The following is a 20155-nucleotide window of genomic DNA, read 5'->3' as shown; positions in this document are numbered from 1 at the left end:
TGAATTTTACTCTAAAAGTAGGGCATTCACTGGTACTATGCGGTCCATAGCATACTGAGCACCATTACTGCTCCCTTCTTGGATACATATGATTGTTTTGTGGAGCACGATTGTCTCTAAGACTCTCTTGAATAGCCTTGGTGAGATTTGCTAAAGTCGTCTCAAATATCTTTGGCTCCTTAACAATAGGCTTTAGGGTCATTGGCTGATGCCCCGATGCTTGTGAGCTAATAGATTTAGACTCAACAGACACTCTTTCTCCTTGAATCATTAAATTATCCTCCAATTGGATCGCATTGGTGGTGACTGCTTCCCAAGTGGTGATACCTCTAATGACTAAGCTGTTGTAGATATCCTGATGTCGTAATCCCCTAATGAATCTATCAAGCAATTGGTTATTGTTGAAGCGCTCATTTGGATTACATCGAGAATTCAAATGCTTCAAGCGACTAATAAAGTCTCTCACCGACTCTCCTTCCTCTCGTTGGACTTTCTGGAGCTGAGAGGCTACACCCCAAAGTACTCCCTCTCGTATGTATTCTTTCAAGAACAGTCTCCTAAGAGTAGGGTAAATCGTTTTTTCTTCCACCCTTATGGTTCTATACCAATCCCTAGCCTTTCCACTTAAGGTTAGGTTTAAAGCATTGCTCTTATGTGGGTCATTGTGTTCTCCTAGAGAATCACATATTTGTTCAAACACTTCGATATGCTTTCTCACATCCCCGTCTCCACTAAATTTTTGTGTGAGCTTGGCTATTTGTATTGCCTTACTTCTAGGCTCTCTATCACGCGTGTTACGCATATTCTCAGCAATAGATTGACCAATAGCTTGAGCAAATGTTGCCAAGTCACCTAAGTGAGCAGGAACCGTGGGTGGAGGTGCTCCAGAGACTACATGTGGAGTAGGTATTGGCATTGTGCTTAGCGCATAGGAAGCCCTTGGGTTCCATGTTGGGTACGATGTTGTGCCATGTGGTGGTCCATAGTTCATATGGGTGGCCCTAGGCATAGCAGACATCGGATGTGACATGCTAATGCTAGCTGGTATAGTCCAATGGAAATAAGAGCTTGGGTGTTGTGGTTGTGGAGCATAGGTAGTCGAAACAATGGGAGGGGTAGGGACAACATGAGTACGAGGATCCATGGGTGTATACGATTGGTACACACTTGTAGGTACTGTTGCAGGCATTGAGCTACCATGTATCAGTGTTTTACTAACAAATGAGGTCCATAGCGTGTTTCTCGGCATGCTCCTCATTGGGGTAGGCATGGTAGCCGTGGTGTCATCAAGGAAAACATGAGCTAGACTTGGAAAGGTGAAGCTATCACTTGTGGGCTCAGGTTGCACTGAGACCCCTGGCGAAACAACATATGGAGGATCCATCGGACTTACCGAGGGAGTCTCCATTTGCGATAAGGTTGGTTGTTTAGCCTTCCTTGTATCCAAGAATCTCATGAGACCCGTTGAAGGCATGTTGATCCCCTTGTTCTGTCTCTCTAACTCGATAACCCTATGGATGACCTCACACACTCTTTGTTGTTGATCCTCCATACTAGTAGCACCCATTGTGGATTGTAGGACATCTAACCAACCCACGTGATAGGTGTGACATGTGTATAGGTCGGTCAGAGTTTCCGTTTGTAGTTCGTACTCCCAGTTCTCATTTAGGAACACTCCATCTAGGATTGAGGTGCTAGGGGTGTCCTTTGAGCTAGATGCAATGTTGCTTTCTAGGGGTTGGTCCTTAGCGGTTGCTAAGTCAGGAGCACTCGATTGCTCTCTTATCAAGGATATTGACATAGGGGCTTTCGCTTTTAACTCTCTTCGTTGCTCCGCCTTGCGTAAGCTCTCGACTTCCTTTTCCCTAGCCTCAAGGATATACCGCTCAACCTCTTGCACTTCGGCAAGGCTTCTACGATCAGGTAATATAACCTCAGAGGGAAATAACTCTGAAGAGTCAGGAGGTGCAATGAATGAAGTATTCACGTGCACATTCTCTAAGGGTATAGGTTCTACGTTGGTCACGAATGGAGAATTTACTTCCCCACCCCCCTCATTTACATCATTAGCTCCATGTTCGGAGCGAGTGGCTCTACTAAAGGTTTCCTTTAGGTGGCTAAGCACGTTCGGTCCGGACCGAGGACCCATGGCATGCATGTCTTGGCTTGAGCTATCGGGATTAGGCATTGGGAAACCCTCCATGACGTCGTACTCAGAGGAAGAGTCACTAGCCGCTATGTTCGGGTCTTGGTTTGTACTGCCTTGGGTCCCCGCCGAGGGCCCGGAACCTAAAGTAGGTGGATATTGAGAACTCGCGTAAGTCAAAATTCTCTCTAGTTACTCCGTCCCTAGCACACAACCAGAGCGCTGATGCATGTGCCTTTGGCACCTTACAAGCGTCGGCGAATAACCTCGAAGGTTAACCGCTTACCTTTTTTAAGCGTCCGTTTTCACTCGTGTTTTTTACGTTTTTAATGTTTGATTTTTTGATTAAAGTGTGTGATAGCTTGAAACAAGCGTAGCACTTAGAGGGTCGCTGTGTGCTTTACAACACAATTTTCGGGCATCTGAAGTTCCGTTGGTCCTCAAAAAATCGATTTTTAGCTACGTGTGAAGCTAAAATTCGTAATTTTTAAAGGCAACTGAGGCCTAGGCCTGAGCGTGAGCTTGGGCTTGGGTTTGGGAGATATTCTCAATCCCGGTCCTACCTTTAATTTTTTTAATTTTTTTTATTTTTTTTATTTTTAAAAAAAAGGATAAGGTCGCCGCGGCCTGCACGAGAGCACACACACACTCTATCTACCTACTTCTAACTAATACACCTACTGTTACACACTAACACACTCTATTAGCTCTCATAGATCTACTTCCTACTTACTGTACACAGAAAACTAACAACCTTAATACACAGAGAATAAACACAGTACCTTTCAAAACTCTATTAACAAAGAAAACTAACAACCTTAATACACAGAGAATAAACACAGTACCTTTGAAAACTCATTAACAAAAAAAATACACAGTACAACACCAAATACTTCTTCTCAACACACACACACACACACTCCTTCCCTACCTTTCCTACAACTGAAATTGCACCACAAAAGAAGCACAGAGTGCCATTCAAGCTTAGTGTATGGAATTCCCCGACAACGGCGCCAAAAATGTGCGTGTATGTCGCACATGTCAATACAAGGAACTTGCTGATACACCGTGTGCGAGCCACAGATGGCTCCAAGCACACAACAAGCCTAAACTAGTAAGCTCAAAGATGGCATTGGTGTGTCACTCACCGCTCTACGCTTCCTGTTGTGGAGGATTCCTCGCCGCGAAGAAGAGGGAGACACCGCTACGCCGCCGTCATACCGCCGCAATGCTCGATCGCACACACTCTCTCTCCCTCTCTCTCTCTCTCACGCATACACACACACACAAGGAGATGAAGAAGAAGAAGATGGAGATGGAGCAAGAGCACTCTTCAATTGCACAAATGAGAGAATAAGTGAATTTTAGGTTTAGTTGACTTTTATATGAGCTCACCCCATTCACACTTGGGCGCCCATGCTTAGCCAACTAATCCCTTGAATGTTCCAGTTAGAGCACCTCTCATCGGCGATCACTCTTACCCTTTTCCTATTGGACCGACAAGCCCGGTACCTGACTCTACCAAGTAAATAATACAACGTCCGTCGTAGGTGATATGGTGTCCGTGAGCCGTGAGGGTTAACATTATGTTAATCGAAAGAAAAGTGAAATTTTCTTGCAAGAGATTCAGTATTTAGGTCACATTATCTCTCAAGATGGCATCCAAATGGATCCATCAAAGTTGGAGGTAATAAAAGGATGGCCTAAACCAAGGAATATTCATGAGTTAAGAAGCTTTATAGGTATGTGCGCATACTATAGACACTTTATAGAAAAGTTCTCACTAATAGCAGGACCGTTACATGACCTAACAAAGAAAAACGCTAGGTACACATGGTCTGCTAAGGAGAACAATGCTTTCGAAAAGCTTAAAGAAAAGCTTATCTCTCAACCTGTGTGTACACTACCGGAACTCTCAAAGCCATTTGAGGTCCATTGCCTTGGAGCTGTTTTACTTCAAGCAGGGCACGCTATAGGCTATGAAAGTCGAAGGCTCGACCCTGTTGAGCAAGCTCTAGGCATATATGAAAAGTAACTCCTCGTAGTTCTACATGCCTTAGACTCATGGAAGCACTATTTATGGGGGACTCCTTTCATTCTACGAACGAATCACCAAAGTCTTAAGTACTTCATGGCTGCGAAGATAACAACGCGACTGAGAGAGTTGACTTTTCTTATCTGCATCATCATTATGGCCGTGGCTGGAGCATATGCGTATAACACCGATGGGTGGTGAAGTTCATGAGTGGATCTGCAAGCCATCGGGACCCTGCGTATGTGCGTAGGCTAAGAGGGACAATGAAAGATCCAACACCGAACAGTGGTGATGACTAAGGCTATGGTCACACGATGCTTAGTTATCCGTAGGTCTGAGACACCGTCTGACAAGAGCTGACTGTGTCACCGTGAGCGGCAGGTAGAAAGAGGGAAAGCAAAGAGAGAGAGTCATGGTGATGATCGGTAATGGACGGGCATAGTTTTGTAACTATGACAAAACTATGCCGGTGGAAAGCTGTTCGTCGTCAGAGAGGGTCAGAGGAAACTAAGCCTCGCGTGACCATAGCCTAAGCAAAGACTATCGTAGCCAAGCAGTGGTACCTACAACATGCGATTTTAAGCCAAGTGCCAACGTGAATGATGAGCGTGGTCTCTTCTAGTACCACCATGAGCTGTTGTTCTGGAAATACGGCTGCTCTTCGAGAACGCTTGAAGGTGAAGCAGGTTTGCTGTGGGATGTCTTCAGACCGCTTCTTCAAGAACGATCTTCCCGACTATGGTGACCCAACCCCTCCGTCCTTCTTCCCCGTCCCTCGCGATTTTCTTTCCGCGGCGCTCAACTTGAAGCACGAGGTCTCTCTCTCTCTCTCTCTCTCTCTCTCAGAAATACACGTGGAGGGCTGCAGAACAGAAAATTCCATAAGGCTCTCAATTCCTTTGTTTCTTATTCTGTTTCTGAACTTGTACTTGTTGCACACACAGCTGCAAATGTGAGAATATGAGCTGCAGAACTGAAAAATAGATAGGTATCGCAAGTGCGTTGTTTCTCATTGTGTTCTGTAAAACACACAGCTGCAAAATGTGAGCATGCAACTCTGAGAGAGAGAGAGAGAGAGAGAGAGAGAGAGAGAGAGTAATCTTCCACATGTTGTGCCTTTCAATGCCCTCATTGAGGCTCTCCAGGTCTCAAGTCTCCCCTTAATTTCTCAGTAGGTTCTCTCTCTCTCTCTCTCTCTCTCTCTCTCTCTCTATATATATATATATATATATATATATATATATATATATATATATATATATATATATATATATATATATATATATATATATATATATATATACACACACACACACACACACATACTAGTACGGTCGATGGTGGTCTCTCTCTCTTTTATCGCGTGCACAGGAGCTTTTCTCAATTTTGGAGTTTAGCATTTATGTTGTAGATTTTGACACGTGTAAAGGGCTCCCCCTTCTATCGTATTATGCCAGTTTAGATATATACTTCCCTTTATATATATATATATATATATATATATATATATATATATGATGGTCAAGGAACTTTCTTTAAGTAACGAACCAATGAACTAAGTAATAGCACAACCGGCAAGGAAGGGATGCTTGGGTAAGAGTGATAGTGTGATCTGATCCTCTCTTCTCTTTAAACTTTCCTTTATGTTTATTAGTGTCCCTTACCATCTTAGAGGTCATGGACTATTTGAGTGTGTCAAGTAGTATTCTACCCCGATGTCAAGATTTTTGGCCAAATGCTTCAAAGCTTTTCTTCCCTTCACTTACCCCCAAGATCGACCAAGTGCTCCTGGGAGAAAGTGTCAAAGTTGACGATGCGAAAGCATAAAGACCAAGGGGAGAGAGAGAGAGAGAGAGAGAGAGAGAGAGAGAGAGAGTGCGAATCAACCAACTTTAGCAATGAACTAGCAACCGCAGTAAATTGTCCTATTTAGACTTTGACAAATAACTAAACTAAATACCTAAAAGCCAAAAGAAATAATGGGATTAAATTGGGCAATTCACTTGAGATGTGTAAACTTCAACACCCTCTCTGTGGACACCAATAGTCAGACCAAGTCAATGAAGAAGCTACCATGGACATCCCAACAACTGTATATTCCACTGGATACACCTCGGATTTACTTCCCTCAACTTTGCTCCTTAGAAGAATGCTATCTTGAGCATCGGTTGTCTTTGTAGAAACTTTGAATTGTAGACCACACTACGTCCAATAATTCCTATTCACGAACTGTGAACACATCACGTCCAAAATATAAAACTCCAAGATAATGAACTCTGGGGCACATTTTGTCCATGGTCCGACTAACAACAATGGATTGGTGCACTCATCCATAGTGTTTTAGACGTCTGATTGGTTCCTTGCCAGATGCACGTGCATTGAACTCCAACCTACGAGTCTAAACAACGATAACTTGAACTCCAACATAAGGGTCTAAGTTAATTTATAGGGAGCAGTGATTGCCCCTCTCTGCCACTCACAAGCCTCTCTCTGACTGAAGCTAATGGTAGCAACTGGTTTTTTGACTAGAAATCTGGTGCTTTGGCCATCGTGGTCACCACCACGTGTGCCATGCCGACCTCCTCTGTCAAATCTTTATTACCGTAATCTCTGTCCAGCTTACCTTTGACTTTGTCTTCATATGAGTTCTTGCTTTTGTCTTTGGCTTCAGAATCCTGAGCCAAACAAAGCGTCGAGTCACATTCATAACAACTGTGTTCGTACCTCGTTATGGGTACCGAGGCAGCTAAGCGTCGAGTCACATTCATAACAATTGTGTTCGTACCTCGTTATGGGTACCGCGGCAGCTAAGCGTCGAGTCACATTCATAACAACTGTGTTTGTACTTGGTGGTGGGTACCGAGGCAGCTAACTGAGTAGTGGTACTGCCATCCTTGTCAAGCTTGCCAATGCCTCTGTCCTCCATCGAACTCGTCCATTTGTTGCTGGCTTCAAAATCTTGAGCCAAATAAATGGGTGGTTTCCTTGAGAAGTGCGTCGGTACACAGTCTGCTAACTAGATGATTGATCTGCTATCCATAGCCCATGGTTGGTCTTGGTGGTTGTCGTTACGGGTGCTCAAGCAAGGGGAGGCCATTTTGAAGTTGCAAGAACTGGAAACTTGTACTCCTTGCACTACAAGGGTCGTCGTGCTAATCCGAAGCTGTTCCTCTGGTACTCCTAAGCCGCTCCTCACCCTCTCGAGCTCGAATCTCCTCGCCGCTTCCAAGCCACTCTACACCCTCTCCACAGAGAGCTCCACAAGAAGTGGGCTTTGCAAACTCTGCTTCTCCCAAGCTGCTTCTTGAAAAGCACTTTTCTGTCCTTGTCTTGAGCTCCAAGCTTCGCCTTTTCCGAGCCGCTTACCTCTCCCAAGCCAAAGATGCTCCTCAAAGCAAGGATGCCACTAACGTTTTAAAACGCTGTAGCATATTCATGATGGAGCCGTCGTGGAGAGGGGGGGACGTGGACGTAGCGTTTCAAAACGTTGCTGGGAGTTGGGAGCCTCGTCGTTGCCGGTCACGCCAAGCAGCAGCACCAGGTGGGCATTTCAATAGCGCGATAGGGAAAGACATTGGCGTCGACTGTGGTGATGCTTGCTAACGCTTGCGTTTCAAAACGAAGCTACTAGGTACACTCCCATCGCCGTCGGGGGCAGTGAACGATTCCGTTAGTAGTGGGGGACTTTGCAAGACTCAAGTAGTGTTTCACAACGCAGGCTACAGCAGGGGGCTCATGGGGTGTGGGCAATAATGGAATAAAACGCCAACGTTTTGAGAGGCCACCAAAGATGGATGCCATTGGCAAAAAATGAGGGCTCTACGGGTTCACTTCTTCGAGCCGCCTTGCTCGTCCAAGGTCGAGGAGCACACAGCTCTGATACCATGTCAAAGTCGATGTGGAAGCGTATAGACCAAGGGGAGAAAGCACGAGAGAGAGAGAGAGAGAGAGAGAGAGAGAGAGAGAGAGAGAGAGAGAGAGAGAGAGAGAGAGATTGCGAACCAACCAACCTTAGCAATGAATTGATGATAATACAATGGAGGCAAGGGGTTGCTTATATAGCAATCTCAGTAAATTGCCCTACCCAGACTTTGACAAATAAGTAAACTAAATACCTAAAAGCCAAAAGAAATAATGGAATCACATTGGGCAGTTCACTTGAGATGCCAAAACTTCAACAAAAAGTACCAACCGATTGATGGTTTTGCATGTTGGTTAGGTTGGGGATTGGTAGATAGGTTAGGTTGTCATAACGAGGGACAAGTACGAAAAGTATGTCTAGTTTGAAGCAATTGTAGCACGGATTGTTCTTTCTCAAAACCCTCTTTTTCTCTCCCTAACCCCTCTTGGAACCCTCCCTCTCACTCCACCTTGAGGCTTGCCTTTGATTGTACTTTCTCTCGTTTAAAACCCCTCCTTATTCATTTTTCTCATTTTCTACCCAAAACCCTCTTGTTGAAAGCCATCTTTTCTCTAAAAAATGATCATAAAATTTTAATTAAACCGGCCGACAAAAACCTTGGCCCCATCATTCTCTCACAATCTTGGTACACTAAAGAAGCACTACGCCATCTCTTAGACCCTCTCACCTACTCTCCCATCGCTACCCCTCCTTTGCCTTTTGTACAATCCACTCTTTTTTCAGTTGTTACAAACTTTCATCTCCTACCTTCCAAAGAGAGAGCGTTCACCTCTCTTCTTCTCTTGCCCCTCCCAAGCCTTGTCCCTTCTTCCTTCTACCTAAAATTCATAAACCTGTCCTTGTAGGCCACCCCATTTGTTCATACAAGGGGTATATCCTAGAAAATGCCTCGAAGTGGTTACATGTGCAACTCTTCCCCATTCTCTTAGCTAAGAAGCAACACCTCAAGGACTCTCATTCTCTCATCTTAGACTTAGCCTCTATCCCCTTCTCCCCCCATGTCACTCTCTTTACCTTTGATGTTGAATCCTTGTACCCTAGCATTCCTTTCCAGGAGGGGCTTAACGCTCTGAAAAGCTCTATCTTAGGTTTCTTTCCCTATCCCAAAGTCCTCTTCATTCTTTCCCTTGCCTCTCTCATTCTCAACCATCACTACATCTCTTTTAAAGGAAAATTCTGGCATCAAGTCACAGGAACCGCTATGGGGTCTAATTTTGCGGTGGTGTACGCATGTCTTTTTCTTTGCTCTTTGGAAGAAGGCGGGAATCTTGTCTCTTCCCCTTCTCTCCTATACTTTAAGAGGTTCATAGACGACGCTTTTGGGGTGTGGGACGCCCCCCCCGCCATCCTAGAAAAACACCTCCTTGAGTATGGACATCCTCTCCAAGAGCATATAAAAATCACTCCCTTCATCTCTTCACAGGAAGCTTTTATCTTGGACATACACTTTTTTAAAGGGTCCTCCTTTTTCTCAAAGGGGATTTTAGACACGCATTGCCACCAAAAACCTCTTAATTCGTACAACTACATCCCGTGGCAATCTTGGCACCCCACCCACCAGAAAATTGCCTTTATTCTATCAGAGCTCAAGAGGTATATCATTAGGGAAAACTCGCTTGAGGGCTTTATTTCAATTCGCAACCTTTTTATTCCATCGGCTGAGGGCCAAAGGATAACCGGCGCCCTTTTTAAGAGCGTGTTCTCTTTATGTAACCTATGCTTCGAGGCCCTCTCTCCTTAAGGATAACCACAAGATGCCCCATCTTCCATTGTTAAAATCCCCTTTTCATCCTACACCCGCAAACTCAACCTAGCCCGCTCCATTAACCAACCTCTTTCTAAGCTTCTTGTAAATAACTCCGAACTCCCCCCTATTTCCAAACCGGTCATTTGTTGGCTTAATGCACCTAATCTGGGCAATCTTCTCTCAAAAAGGAACCCCACTCCCCCTTTCCCTTACCTCCCCTCTTATTCCTTAAATCTACCCTACCCCCCCCCCCCCCCCCCCAACAACCCCACACATACACTTACCCCTACCCGTACTGCTACCCTCCCCCATGTATATTTTTTTGTCAAGGTTCCCACATACCACCCTCCTATTACTCCATAATTTTGGTCATAGTCCCCCCCCAAATTTTGGTCATAGTCCCCCCCATACCACCCCCCTCTTACTCCATAAATTTTGGTCTTAGTCCCCCCATACCACCTTCCTCTTACTCCATAAATTTTTGGTCCAAGTCCCTTTCTCTTTGTACTCCCCAAGTTAACACTCTTTAAACCTCCCTCTTTCCCTCCTTTTCCTACCCCATTTAAGAGCTAATTCCCCTCTATTAAAGTGGCCTCCTCCTCTTTAAACCCTGTACCTACCTTGGGAACCCCTCTTCTCTCAAGTGGATACCTATTTAAAACCCTCCTACTCCTCTTGTATGGTTGACACCACTGAAGAGCTAATGGCGAAATGTCACAAAGTGATGACGTGGCGGACAACAGAAACCCTAAAATTCCTGCAAACCCTAATTTCTGCCAGAAACCCTAATTTTCGGAAATCGCGGAGGTTGATTTTTTTTTTTTTGAAAATGATGAGCGACGCAAATTTCGCTTTTTCTCTACTTAATGAGAAAGAGAGAGAGAATGCTTTTGCTTTCAGAAACTCTCTGTGAGAGAAGGAAAAGAGCTTTTGCTTTCAGGGCTTTTGATTTTGAAGCTTTTGGGGCTCTGCTTTTGGGCATCCCTTGTAACCTTTAAATAAGTGGTGAGGGCTTCACTTCTCAGAGCATCTGGACGCAGAGTCTGAGAGTGAATCCCGACCCACTCTCTTGTACTTTGAACTGATTAATATAAAAAGAAATACCGAAAGGGATGTCAGTCTTTGGGGCCAATATCTCTAGGCACGGAACTCCGCTGGGCCAGTGTACATCTATTGTGATCTGTGACTTGTTTTGAAGTGGTTATTTGGTGCTGTCGCGGTTGATTCTTGACTTGGAGTGTCCAAGTCTGTTACAGTGGTATCAGAGCACGGTCGATTTCTCTTCTACGGGAAATCCGATCCCCAATTTTTTTTTTCCGCGGCACCTATGGCTTCAGGCAAGGATCAGTCGACTCCCTTTGCATTTGGAGATGCAGGCAGGCATCACAACGAAGATTCCAACAGAGAGTATGGCCCGCCTCGGCCTACTCAGGCGGAGCGGCGAGAGATGGAGCGTTGCCAATTGATTGGCGATGCAACAAAGATGATGCTCAATTTTGCCAAGGACCCGAAGATGGCAAAATATATGAACCAGACCTCTTTGGAAGAGGTACAGACGGAGTGGCAGAGAACCACAACACCACTCCCGAAACCCGCTCTCAAGAAACCTTCTGCCTCCAAGAAATATACGGAGAAGGAATTGGAGAATGTGGTTGACCTTCTGCCTCCAAGAAATATACGGAGAAGGAATTGGAGAATGCGGTTGATGCACAGATTGCTCAACTTTTCGACGTGCAAAAGAAAGCCAAAAAGCACGGCAAAAAGTAGAAGAAAAGCACTGACTTCCCGGGATATTTGGGTCGTCAGTCGACTTTTGACACGACAAAGAAACGGAAGAAGCGTGTTCGATTTGAAGGAGTACCCAGTTCTTCTTCTTCTTCTTCTTCTTCTTCATCTGACAGTTCTTCTAGCTCTTCAGATTCGAGCGAAGAAGACAGAAAAGGTAAAAAGCGAAGCAAGAAACAAAGCTTCGGAAAGGGCAAGAAAAAGGCAAAGAAGGCTACATCTCGCCCAGAGACTGATAGTTCTACTGAGGACTTGTCTAAAGACAGCTCAGATTCCGATGACGGAAACTTTTATGCGAACAAGAAGAATTTTTACAAAGCTAGCCAATATGACTTTCTCGAAGATAAAAGCAAGAAAGTCCGAGAGTTTAAGGAAGGTGGCCACTCGATCAAGTTTGATACTTTTTCAGGATACTCAGATGCTTCGAAGGCTTTGTCTTTTATACAGCAGTTTGACATCGCTTTCGCGGGAGGACGCTATTCAGAGCATTCCAAGATTCGGAGAGCTGCCTCTTACTTTAAGGGGAATTCTCGTACTTGGTGGTCCACGCTTCTTTTAAACAAGACTGCGCCAATTAAATGGCTGAAATTTAAGAAGCTTTTTATTTCTTCTTGGTTGACGCAAGAATATGAATGAGATGTACGAGTTGCTTGGAACCATCTTCGGATGACCAAGAAAGATACAATCAATGCTTATTGTGAAAGATTCTGGAGCTCTTTTCTACCCGCCTCTTCATTCAAGAAGATCTCGTTGAGAGAACAGATTGAGCGGTTTACCTTGGGTCTACCTACAGAGATCCGAGATCACTGCTTGGAACAGAAGTCAGCTTCTATTCAGGAGTTGATGAGTCATGCGAAGCGGGGCTTTGCCATTCACTCTGGGAGTCTGACCTACCCCACAGATGAGGCCATGACACAACGAGCCGAACAGACTCCTAGGAATGAAAGTAGAAAGAAAAAGAGCAACCCAAAGAAAAAGGATGCACGACCCAAGCTTACTCCTGAGGAGCAAGCTCGCTTCATTAGAGAGGGGAAGTGTTTTGGATGCGGGAAACAGGGACATATCTCCGCGAAGTGCCCTAAAAAGGCACAGAAAGAATAGAATGATAAAGACGACGACAGGCCTGAGAGTTCGAGAGCAGCTGAGGAACGTGGCAGAAAAGGCAGATAGAAAAGCAGAACTGGTATCACATGGCGTGGGATCTTCACCGAATCTAATGAATGAAAGTACAAACTTTGCCGCTTTTGGGGCAAAGTGAAGGATCAGGAAGCTCTTTTGAAGGAGCCAAGGCCAACTTCTTTTCACTTGGAATTGGCGGCTCGATTTGGAATTACGCCCGACAGACTGACGCCACAGGCGAAGGTAGTTCGACTGGCACCCGGATGGGATGTTGCCATTACACCGAGCATTGGCAAACTTCGTTTGCAATGACAGGGGTGTTCAGGGCACGCGAGTGACGTTCTACTCAGGATCCCTTGGTACCACAAGAACTACGGCGTGGTTGACTACCGGGCCGAGAAAGCGACTTTGATAAATAAAGGGCTTAGAGATTGTACTTGATGAACTTCAGTTTCTTACTCATTCTTTTGGGAGAGAACTTTGACTTGATCAAAAGAAAGCCAAGATTTTTCTCCACACTCATGCCGATTGCTTTTCAGAGGACCTGAAGATCAAACCATTGATCTGATACCTGGAAGCACGCCACCGAATCGGCCACCTTACGGCGTGAGCCGAGTACAGAATGAAAAGATTATGAACCTAGTAAAAGACCTCTTGGAAAAGGGTTTTGTCCAGCCTAGTACTTCACCGTATTGCTCTCCAGTGTTGTTGGTTTTGAAGAAAGACGGATCTTGGAGAATGTGCATCGATTATAGAGCTGTCAACAAAATCACCATCAAGAACAGATTTCCGATTCCTAGGATCGATGATATACTCGACAGTTTACAGGGATCCTCGTGCTTTAGCAGGATTGACTTGAAGAGTGGATATCATTAGATTAGGATAGCGTCGGGAGACGTCTATAAGATAGCTTTTCGGACGACTTTTGGGTTATTTGAGTTTTTGGTGATGCCCTTTGGCTTAACCAATGCTCCTGCGACATTTAACCGGATGATGGACAGGATTTTTCGAGAGTACATGCACTTTCTTTGACGATATCATTGTTTTCTCCAAGAATGAGGCAGAACACAGAGATCATCTGCTTCAGGTCTTTCAGGCATTACGAGATCACAAGTTAGTGATTAATGCAAAGAAAAGTGAATTTTTCCTACCAGAGATACACTTTTTGGGACACATTGTGTCAGCAGCAGGAGTGCAAATGGATCCGGCCAAGATAGAGACTATCCGTGATTGGCCCGACTTGAGGAATGTCCATGAAGTTAGAAGCTTCTTGGGACTGTCTTCGTAGTACGTACTACAAGCGGTTCATACGAAAGTTTGCAGAGGTTGCTTCCCCTTTGCATATCTTGACACAGAAAAGAGTACCTTTTTCGTGGGGACCCACAGAGGTGATTGCCGTTCAGACATTGAAAGAGAAATTGACTACAGGACCTATTTTGACTTTGCCGGACTTGCAGAAGTCATTTGAAGTATATTGTGATGCTTGTGCTCGCAGTCTGGGTGCGGTCTTGATGCAAGAAGGCCATGTCATAGCTTACGAGAGCCGTTTGTTCTCTAGGCCAGAGATGACAACACAGATTTAAGAGAGCTTTTGGCGGTTATCCATGCTCTTACTCAGTGGCGGCATTACCTACTCGGAGCGGATTTTACAGACCATCAGAGTTTGCACTCCTTCTTGTCACAGAAGCAGCTTTCGGAAAAGCAGATGCGGTGGACGAACATCTCGTCACAGTTTCACTTCCAGATTGTCCATGTGCAGGGACAAAAGAATGTGGTGGCAGATGCTTTGTCTCGGAAGCCGTTGGTTCTGGCTATATCCGCGATACATCATAGGAGCTTCGAGGATATGGTCGATCAATATGCCACAGATACAGATTTTGCAGATATATTCACACGGATACGGGATGGGGAGACAGTAGCTAGATACTCCCTTTGGGAAGGCTACTTGATGAAAAAGACTATGTTGTGCGTTACACAGCCGTTGAGGGAAAAGGTTATGACTGAATGCCACTGTCCACCTTTTACAAGTCACCGCGGCATTGCTACCACCATGAAGGGGGTAGAGAGAGACTTTTTTTTGGCCGAGACTCAAAAAGGATGTGGAAGAGTTTGTGCACAGTTGCTTAGTATGCCAGAAGGTCAATTATGATAGGCATAAGGCACAGGGATTGTTAAAGCCTTTACCCATACCCACCCGCCCCTGGAAAAGTATTGAAATGGATTTCATTTTTGATCTCCCGAGAACACAGAATGATCACGATGATTTTCTGATTACATGGCACGTCTGAGACGATTGTCTCCGACAGAGACCCCAGATTTATGAGTTTGTTTTGGAAGGCAATTTGGGAGAACATTGGCACGCAGTTGCAGTTCTCGTCATCGTTCCACTTGCAGACTGAGGGGCAATTTGAGAATGCCAATTCAGTGATTTTAGATTTATTGAAGTCTTGTATCTCGGATCAGAAGACTCAATGGAAAAAGAACTTACCTTTGGTGGAATTTGCCTACAATAACACGATACACTCTTCGACGGGGAAGACGCCATGTGAGATTGTTGAAAGTGCTGCGAAGGTTTCATCCTTCCTGAGCACGAAAGATTAGATATTTGAAGCGGATGAATATTCGCGAGATTTGGATACGGCTTTTGCCAAGGTTCGCTAGACTTTGTAGGAGTCTCAAGAACGATAGAAGAAGGAAGCGGATCGCCATTGTTGCGACTTGAAATTGAAGGAGGATGATTGGGTGCTCTTACGTTTTGAGAAGGCACGCCTACGAAAGAAAAAGGGAAAGGAGAGGCTTTTTCCAAAGCTCGTAGTATTCGATACTACGGACCTTTCGAGATTACTGAAATGATAAATGATGTCTCCTTCCGATTGAAACTGCCAGATATTTGGAGGATTCACAATGCATTGCATGTGAGTCTCTTGAAACCTGTTATGGGTGATGTGCCTGATGATGGGGAGCCTGATGAGCAACCCGCAGTGGAAGAAAACGAGGAGACCCTTGTTCCTGAACAGATTTTGGCACATACGGATACGAAGAAAGGTAAAGTCCGAAGGCGGTTCTTGGTTAAGTTTAAGAACTTTCCTGCATTTGATGCGAAGTGGATGGAGGAGGAGGACCTAGCAGATACTCCTCGGATTGTGAAACTTTACCTCGATGTTTTGGTTTAACATAGTCTACTCCAAACGAAACCCAGAATTCAGCTTGGCTGAAGATATGGTGCAGTGGGATGCACAAGAGGGGAGTTACTCCGCTCCTTTGTCAACAGATGCCTTGATTTTGATACTAAAGTCACTGATGTCTCTTTGAGCTTCAGGGATACTGAGAGCTGACAGCATTCTGCTGGATGACTTTATGAAATGGAATTCCTGATTATGATACTGATTTGTTCTTGACTTCTTGTGAGTGCAGGAACTGATAGACGAAATGACTGCAGCATTTTGGTCTACTTGATCTCGAATAGACATGGTTGCAATAGGGGTTAGTCTATCGGACATCGATGAGGTCTGGATTGGACCTAGATGTGATTGCTAGCTACATTGCCGATAAATCATGGTCTAAGATCCGAATGAATGTTGAATGTCATGTGATGTCTGGTGATGTCCTGTGATGTCGTGTGACGTAACTGTCGATTTTGTACATGTGCTAGATGTGTGTTCCTAGTATGTAGGTACTAACAGTCAGTGTCTGCTAAGACGGTTTATGGCTTTTGTCGGTTTTGCAGGCGTAATCGTGGTCGATTACAATGCTTTCAATAGGGGGGTATGTCACAAAGTGATGACGTGGCGGACAGCAAAAACCCTAAAATTCCTACAAACCCTAATTTTTGCCAAAAACCCTAATTTCCGGAAATCGCGGAGGTTGATTTTTTTTTCTTGAAAATGATGAGCGACGCAAATTTCGCTTTTTCTCTACTTAATGAGAAAGAGAGAGAGAATGCTTTTGCTTTCAGAAACTCTTTGTGAGAGAAGGAAAAGAGCTTTTGCTTTCAGGGCTTTTGATTTTGAAGCTTTTGGGGCTCTGCTTTTGGGCATCCCTTGTAACCTTTAAATAAGTGGTGAGGGCTTCACTTCTCAGAGCATCTGGACGTAGAGTCTGAGAGTGAATCCCGACCCACTCTCTTGTACTTTGAACTGATTAATATAAAAAGAAATACCGAAAGGGGCGTCAGTCTTTGGGGCCAATATCTCTAGGCACGGAACTCCGCCGGGCCAGTATACATCTATTGTGATCTGTGAGTTGTTTTGAAGTGGTTATTTGGTGCTGTCGCGGTTGATTCTTGACTTGGAGTGTCCAAGTCTGTCACACGAAACGCGTTTGCTGTTTAACCTATTTCGCAAGATCTCCTCCCTCTTCCCCCCTTCTCTACACTCCAGAGAATTTCCTCTCTCTCCTCTCTCTCACCTTCCTTAATTTGGCAAATTAATTTATCACTTGCTTAGTTTTTAAGCTAGTCAAGATCCTTGGCTTTGATAAAGCCGTGGAGAGAATTGCACTAAGCTTCTTTAGTATTGCATTAAAAGGTTGCTCACCATTACAAAAACACAAAAGCGGGCATTCCGATTCAACCTTCCCTGGGCTTTTTGTCCCCGATGAAAGATAGCATGCGCACATGCCTACCAGCGGTGGCTTCTCCTGGCCAAAAAGTGCTTTGAGCCCACCATAGGCCCGCCACGCTCTTGTACTCAGCCACCGTGACTCTCATCGTCGCCATCGGAACTTCACCCTTGTTGCCTTAACGGTCACCCGCGGCGAGAGCCGTTTGCCTAGAGTGAAACTCTTTTATTGGCTGCGAAGATAACAACGCGACTGAGAGAGTTGACTTTTCTTATCTGCATCGTCATTACGGCCATGGCTGGAGCATGTGCGCATAGTGCCGACGGGTGGTGAAGTTCATGAGTGGATCGGCAAGCCACCGGGACGTTGCGCATGTGCGCAGGCTAAGAGGGACAATGAAAGATCCAACACCGAACAGTGATGATGACTAAGCAAAGACTATCGTAGCCAAGCAGTGGTACCTACAACATGCGATTTTAAGCCAAGTGCCAACGTGAATGATGAGCGTGGTCTCTTCTAGTACCACCTTGAGCTGTTGTTCTGGAAATACGGCTGCTCTTCGAGGACGCTTGAAGGTGAAGCAGGTTTGCTGTGGGGCTTCGCGAATGATGTCTTCAGACCGCTTCTTCAAGAACGATCTTCCCGACTATGGTGACCCAACCCCTCCGTCCTTCTTCCCCGTCTCTCGCGATTTTCTTTCCGCGGCGCTCAACTTGAAGCACGAGGTCTCTCTCTCTCTCTCTTTCTCTCTCTCTCAGAAATAGACACACGTGGAGGGCTGCAGAACAGAAAAATCCATAAGGCTCTCAATTCCTTTGTTTCTTATTCTGTTTCTGAACTTGTACTTGCTGCACACACAATTGCAAATGTGAGAATATGAGCTGCAGAACTGAAAAATAGATAGGTATCGCAAGTGCGTTGTTTCTCATTGTGTTCTGTAAAACACACAGCTGCAAAATGTGAGCATGCAACTCACAAAGAGAGAGAGAGAGAGAGAGAGAGAGAGAGAGAGAGAGAGAGAGAGAGAGAGAGAGAGAGAGAGAGAGAGAGAGAGAGTAATCTTCCACATGTTGTGCCTTTCAATGCCCTCATTGAGCCTTGGCAGTTTCCCCCACCAAGCAAGAAGAAGCAGCATCCCCTAGCGTTTCCTTCATCCACAACAAGCTAGCGTTTTTGCATCAGCAAATCCTCACCGCAAGTAAGCCCAAGCCTGGCGTTTTTGCATCAGCATCCATCGCCACAGGAACCCCCCATCAGCTAGCGTTTTCTGAAGACATTCCCTAGCGTTTTTGGAACGCATCAGCCTAGCGTTTTTGAATGTCCCAACGTTTGCAGATTTGCAGCATTTAGGACCTCAGCCTGCAGCGTTTTCCAGCAATGAACAACTTGCAGATTCAGCCCGGAAAGACCATCAGTTTTCAGCGTAAAGAAACCTCAGTTTTCAGCCTTAAACCTGCAGATTTTCAGCGACAAAGACCCACAGAAACAGCCCCCCAAATCAGCGTTTTTGGATTGTAGCAGATTTCAGCCCATAGTGTTTTTGAATAGCAGATACAAGATTGCAGATTTCAGCCCTTAGGTCGGTCTCGTCGTCACCGTCATCATCACTGACATAGCCTAGACTGGCATCAGTCACATGCATTCCCATTGTACCACTTTGTGCAATCATAAGTAGACCACTCTCGCCGACGAGAGTGGGGCCTTCGGAGGAGGGTTTTACGTCTCTGGTGTCATCTCTCTCTTCTCTCTCTCTCTCTCAGTCTCATACACTTGCACGCACAGTGTCCATTCACTTTGTTTGTGATCATAGCATTCTCTCAGTCTCATACACTTGCACGCACAGTGTCCATTCACTTTGTTTGTGATCATAGCATTCTCTCATTAAGAACGAAAGGCTCTACCTTCCATAAGAACAAAAGGAACCTTGAGCACAGTTCGGAGCACTCATCTTGAGCAAAGCGCAAACATTCATTCCACTGCACCTAACAAATTCTTGGGATTCTCGTGACAATTTGACTAAACTTGGACGACCTCTTTGACAACTTCCTAACGAGAAACTTTGCAACAAGAAGGATGATGCTTCGAATGTTTCCATATGGGACACACCTCCTATGTCTGGCCCCATAAAGGTGATAAAGCTTAGAGCAGCCTCCTTCCAAGGCCAAAACTGCAGTAGGACTTGTTCTAGATATTTACGGCATCTCTATGTCTGATGCTTCCAAAGAATTGTGCAGAGCCTATGGAAAGTTCAATGGCCATGAGGGACTTATCTTCTTCGATCTAGAGCTACTGAGAGTTTCATCCACCCAGAGTTCCTCAAGCAGATGGACTTCGAGTCTGAGCAGTTTGCTGGAGCCATGAAGACAGAGCTACCAGTAAAGTTGTACCACTCATTGGTGCCCTTTCTGTCACCATTTAAGGGTACCACGGGAAGGCAGTCTTCCACATCATGAAGTTAGGGCATTGCAATGCTCATTTGGGCATGCTTTGGCACGGCAAAATTGATGCTGCCATTTCAGATCTAGAATCGAAATATCACTTTGATGCATAATGGCAAGCTAATTGTCCTTCGAGTTTGACTGACAAAGACCAACCCCAAATGATTTTAATTTTGCTTTGTAATTAGATACTTCTGAACTTTGTTTGAGAATATAGTTTGCAAATTGTTTGAAATAGAATCTTTATGTTTTAAACTTGTGTTGATGCCTTCAATCGGAGGTTATTTGATTTTGGTTTAAATGCTGGTTTCAATGCTGTTTGAGACCCTCTGGACGACGTAGGTTGTGGTATGGGGAGTGTCTAGTCGTATTTGGTCCTCTAAACAACGTACGCTACTTTCTG

At 45.0% G+C, this 20155-nt stretch overlaps 1 protein-coding gene across 4 annotated transcripts in view; it reads left to right on the top strand.

The window, feature by feature from the left end:
- Positions 1–4677: 4677 nt before the first annotated feature.
- LOC147444934 (lanC-like protein GCL2) overlaps positions 4678–20155 on the top strand; it is a 73188-nt gene continuing 57710 nt past the window's right edge. The window contains exon 1 of one of the 4 annotated variants that reach the window (XM_086527438.1): positions 4678–4996. In XM_086527438.1, the coding sequence (XP_086383564.1) occupies positions 4781–4996 (216 nt within the window). In that variant the 5' untranslated portion in view covers positions 4678–4780. Of the gene's footprint in view, positions 4997–16929; positions 18040–20155 lie in introns of those variants that run through there. The other 3 variants (XM_086527434.1, XM_086527436.1, XM_086527433.1) reach the window with 3 other exon arrangements.

This window comes from Adiantum capillus-veneris, chromosome 13 (genome assembly GCF_014529385.1).
Source record: "Adiantum capillus-veneris isolate H3 chromosome 13, ASM1452938v2, whole genome shotgun sequence".
Classification (NCBI taxonomy): domain Eukaryota; kingdom Viridiplantae; phylum Streptophyta; class Polypodiopsida; order Polypodiales; family Pteridaceae; genus Adiantum; species Adiantum capillus-veneris.
The sequence above is the reverse complement of the archived record's forward strand: the minus strand, read 5'-3'. Positions and strand labels throughout refer to the sequence as shown.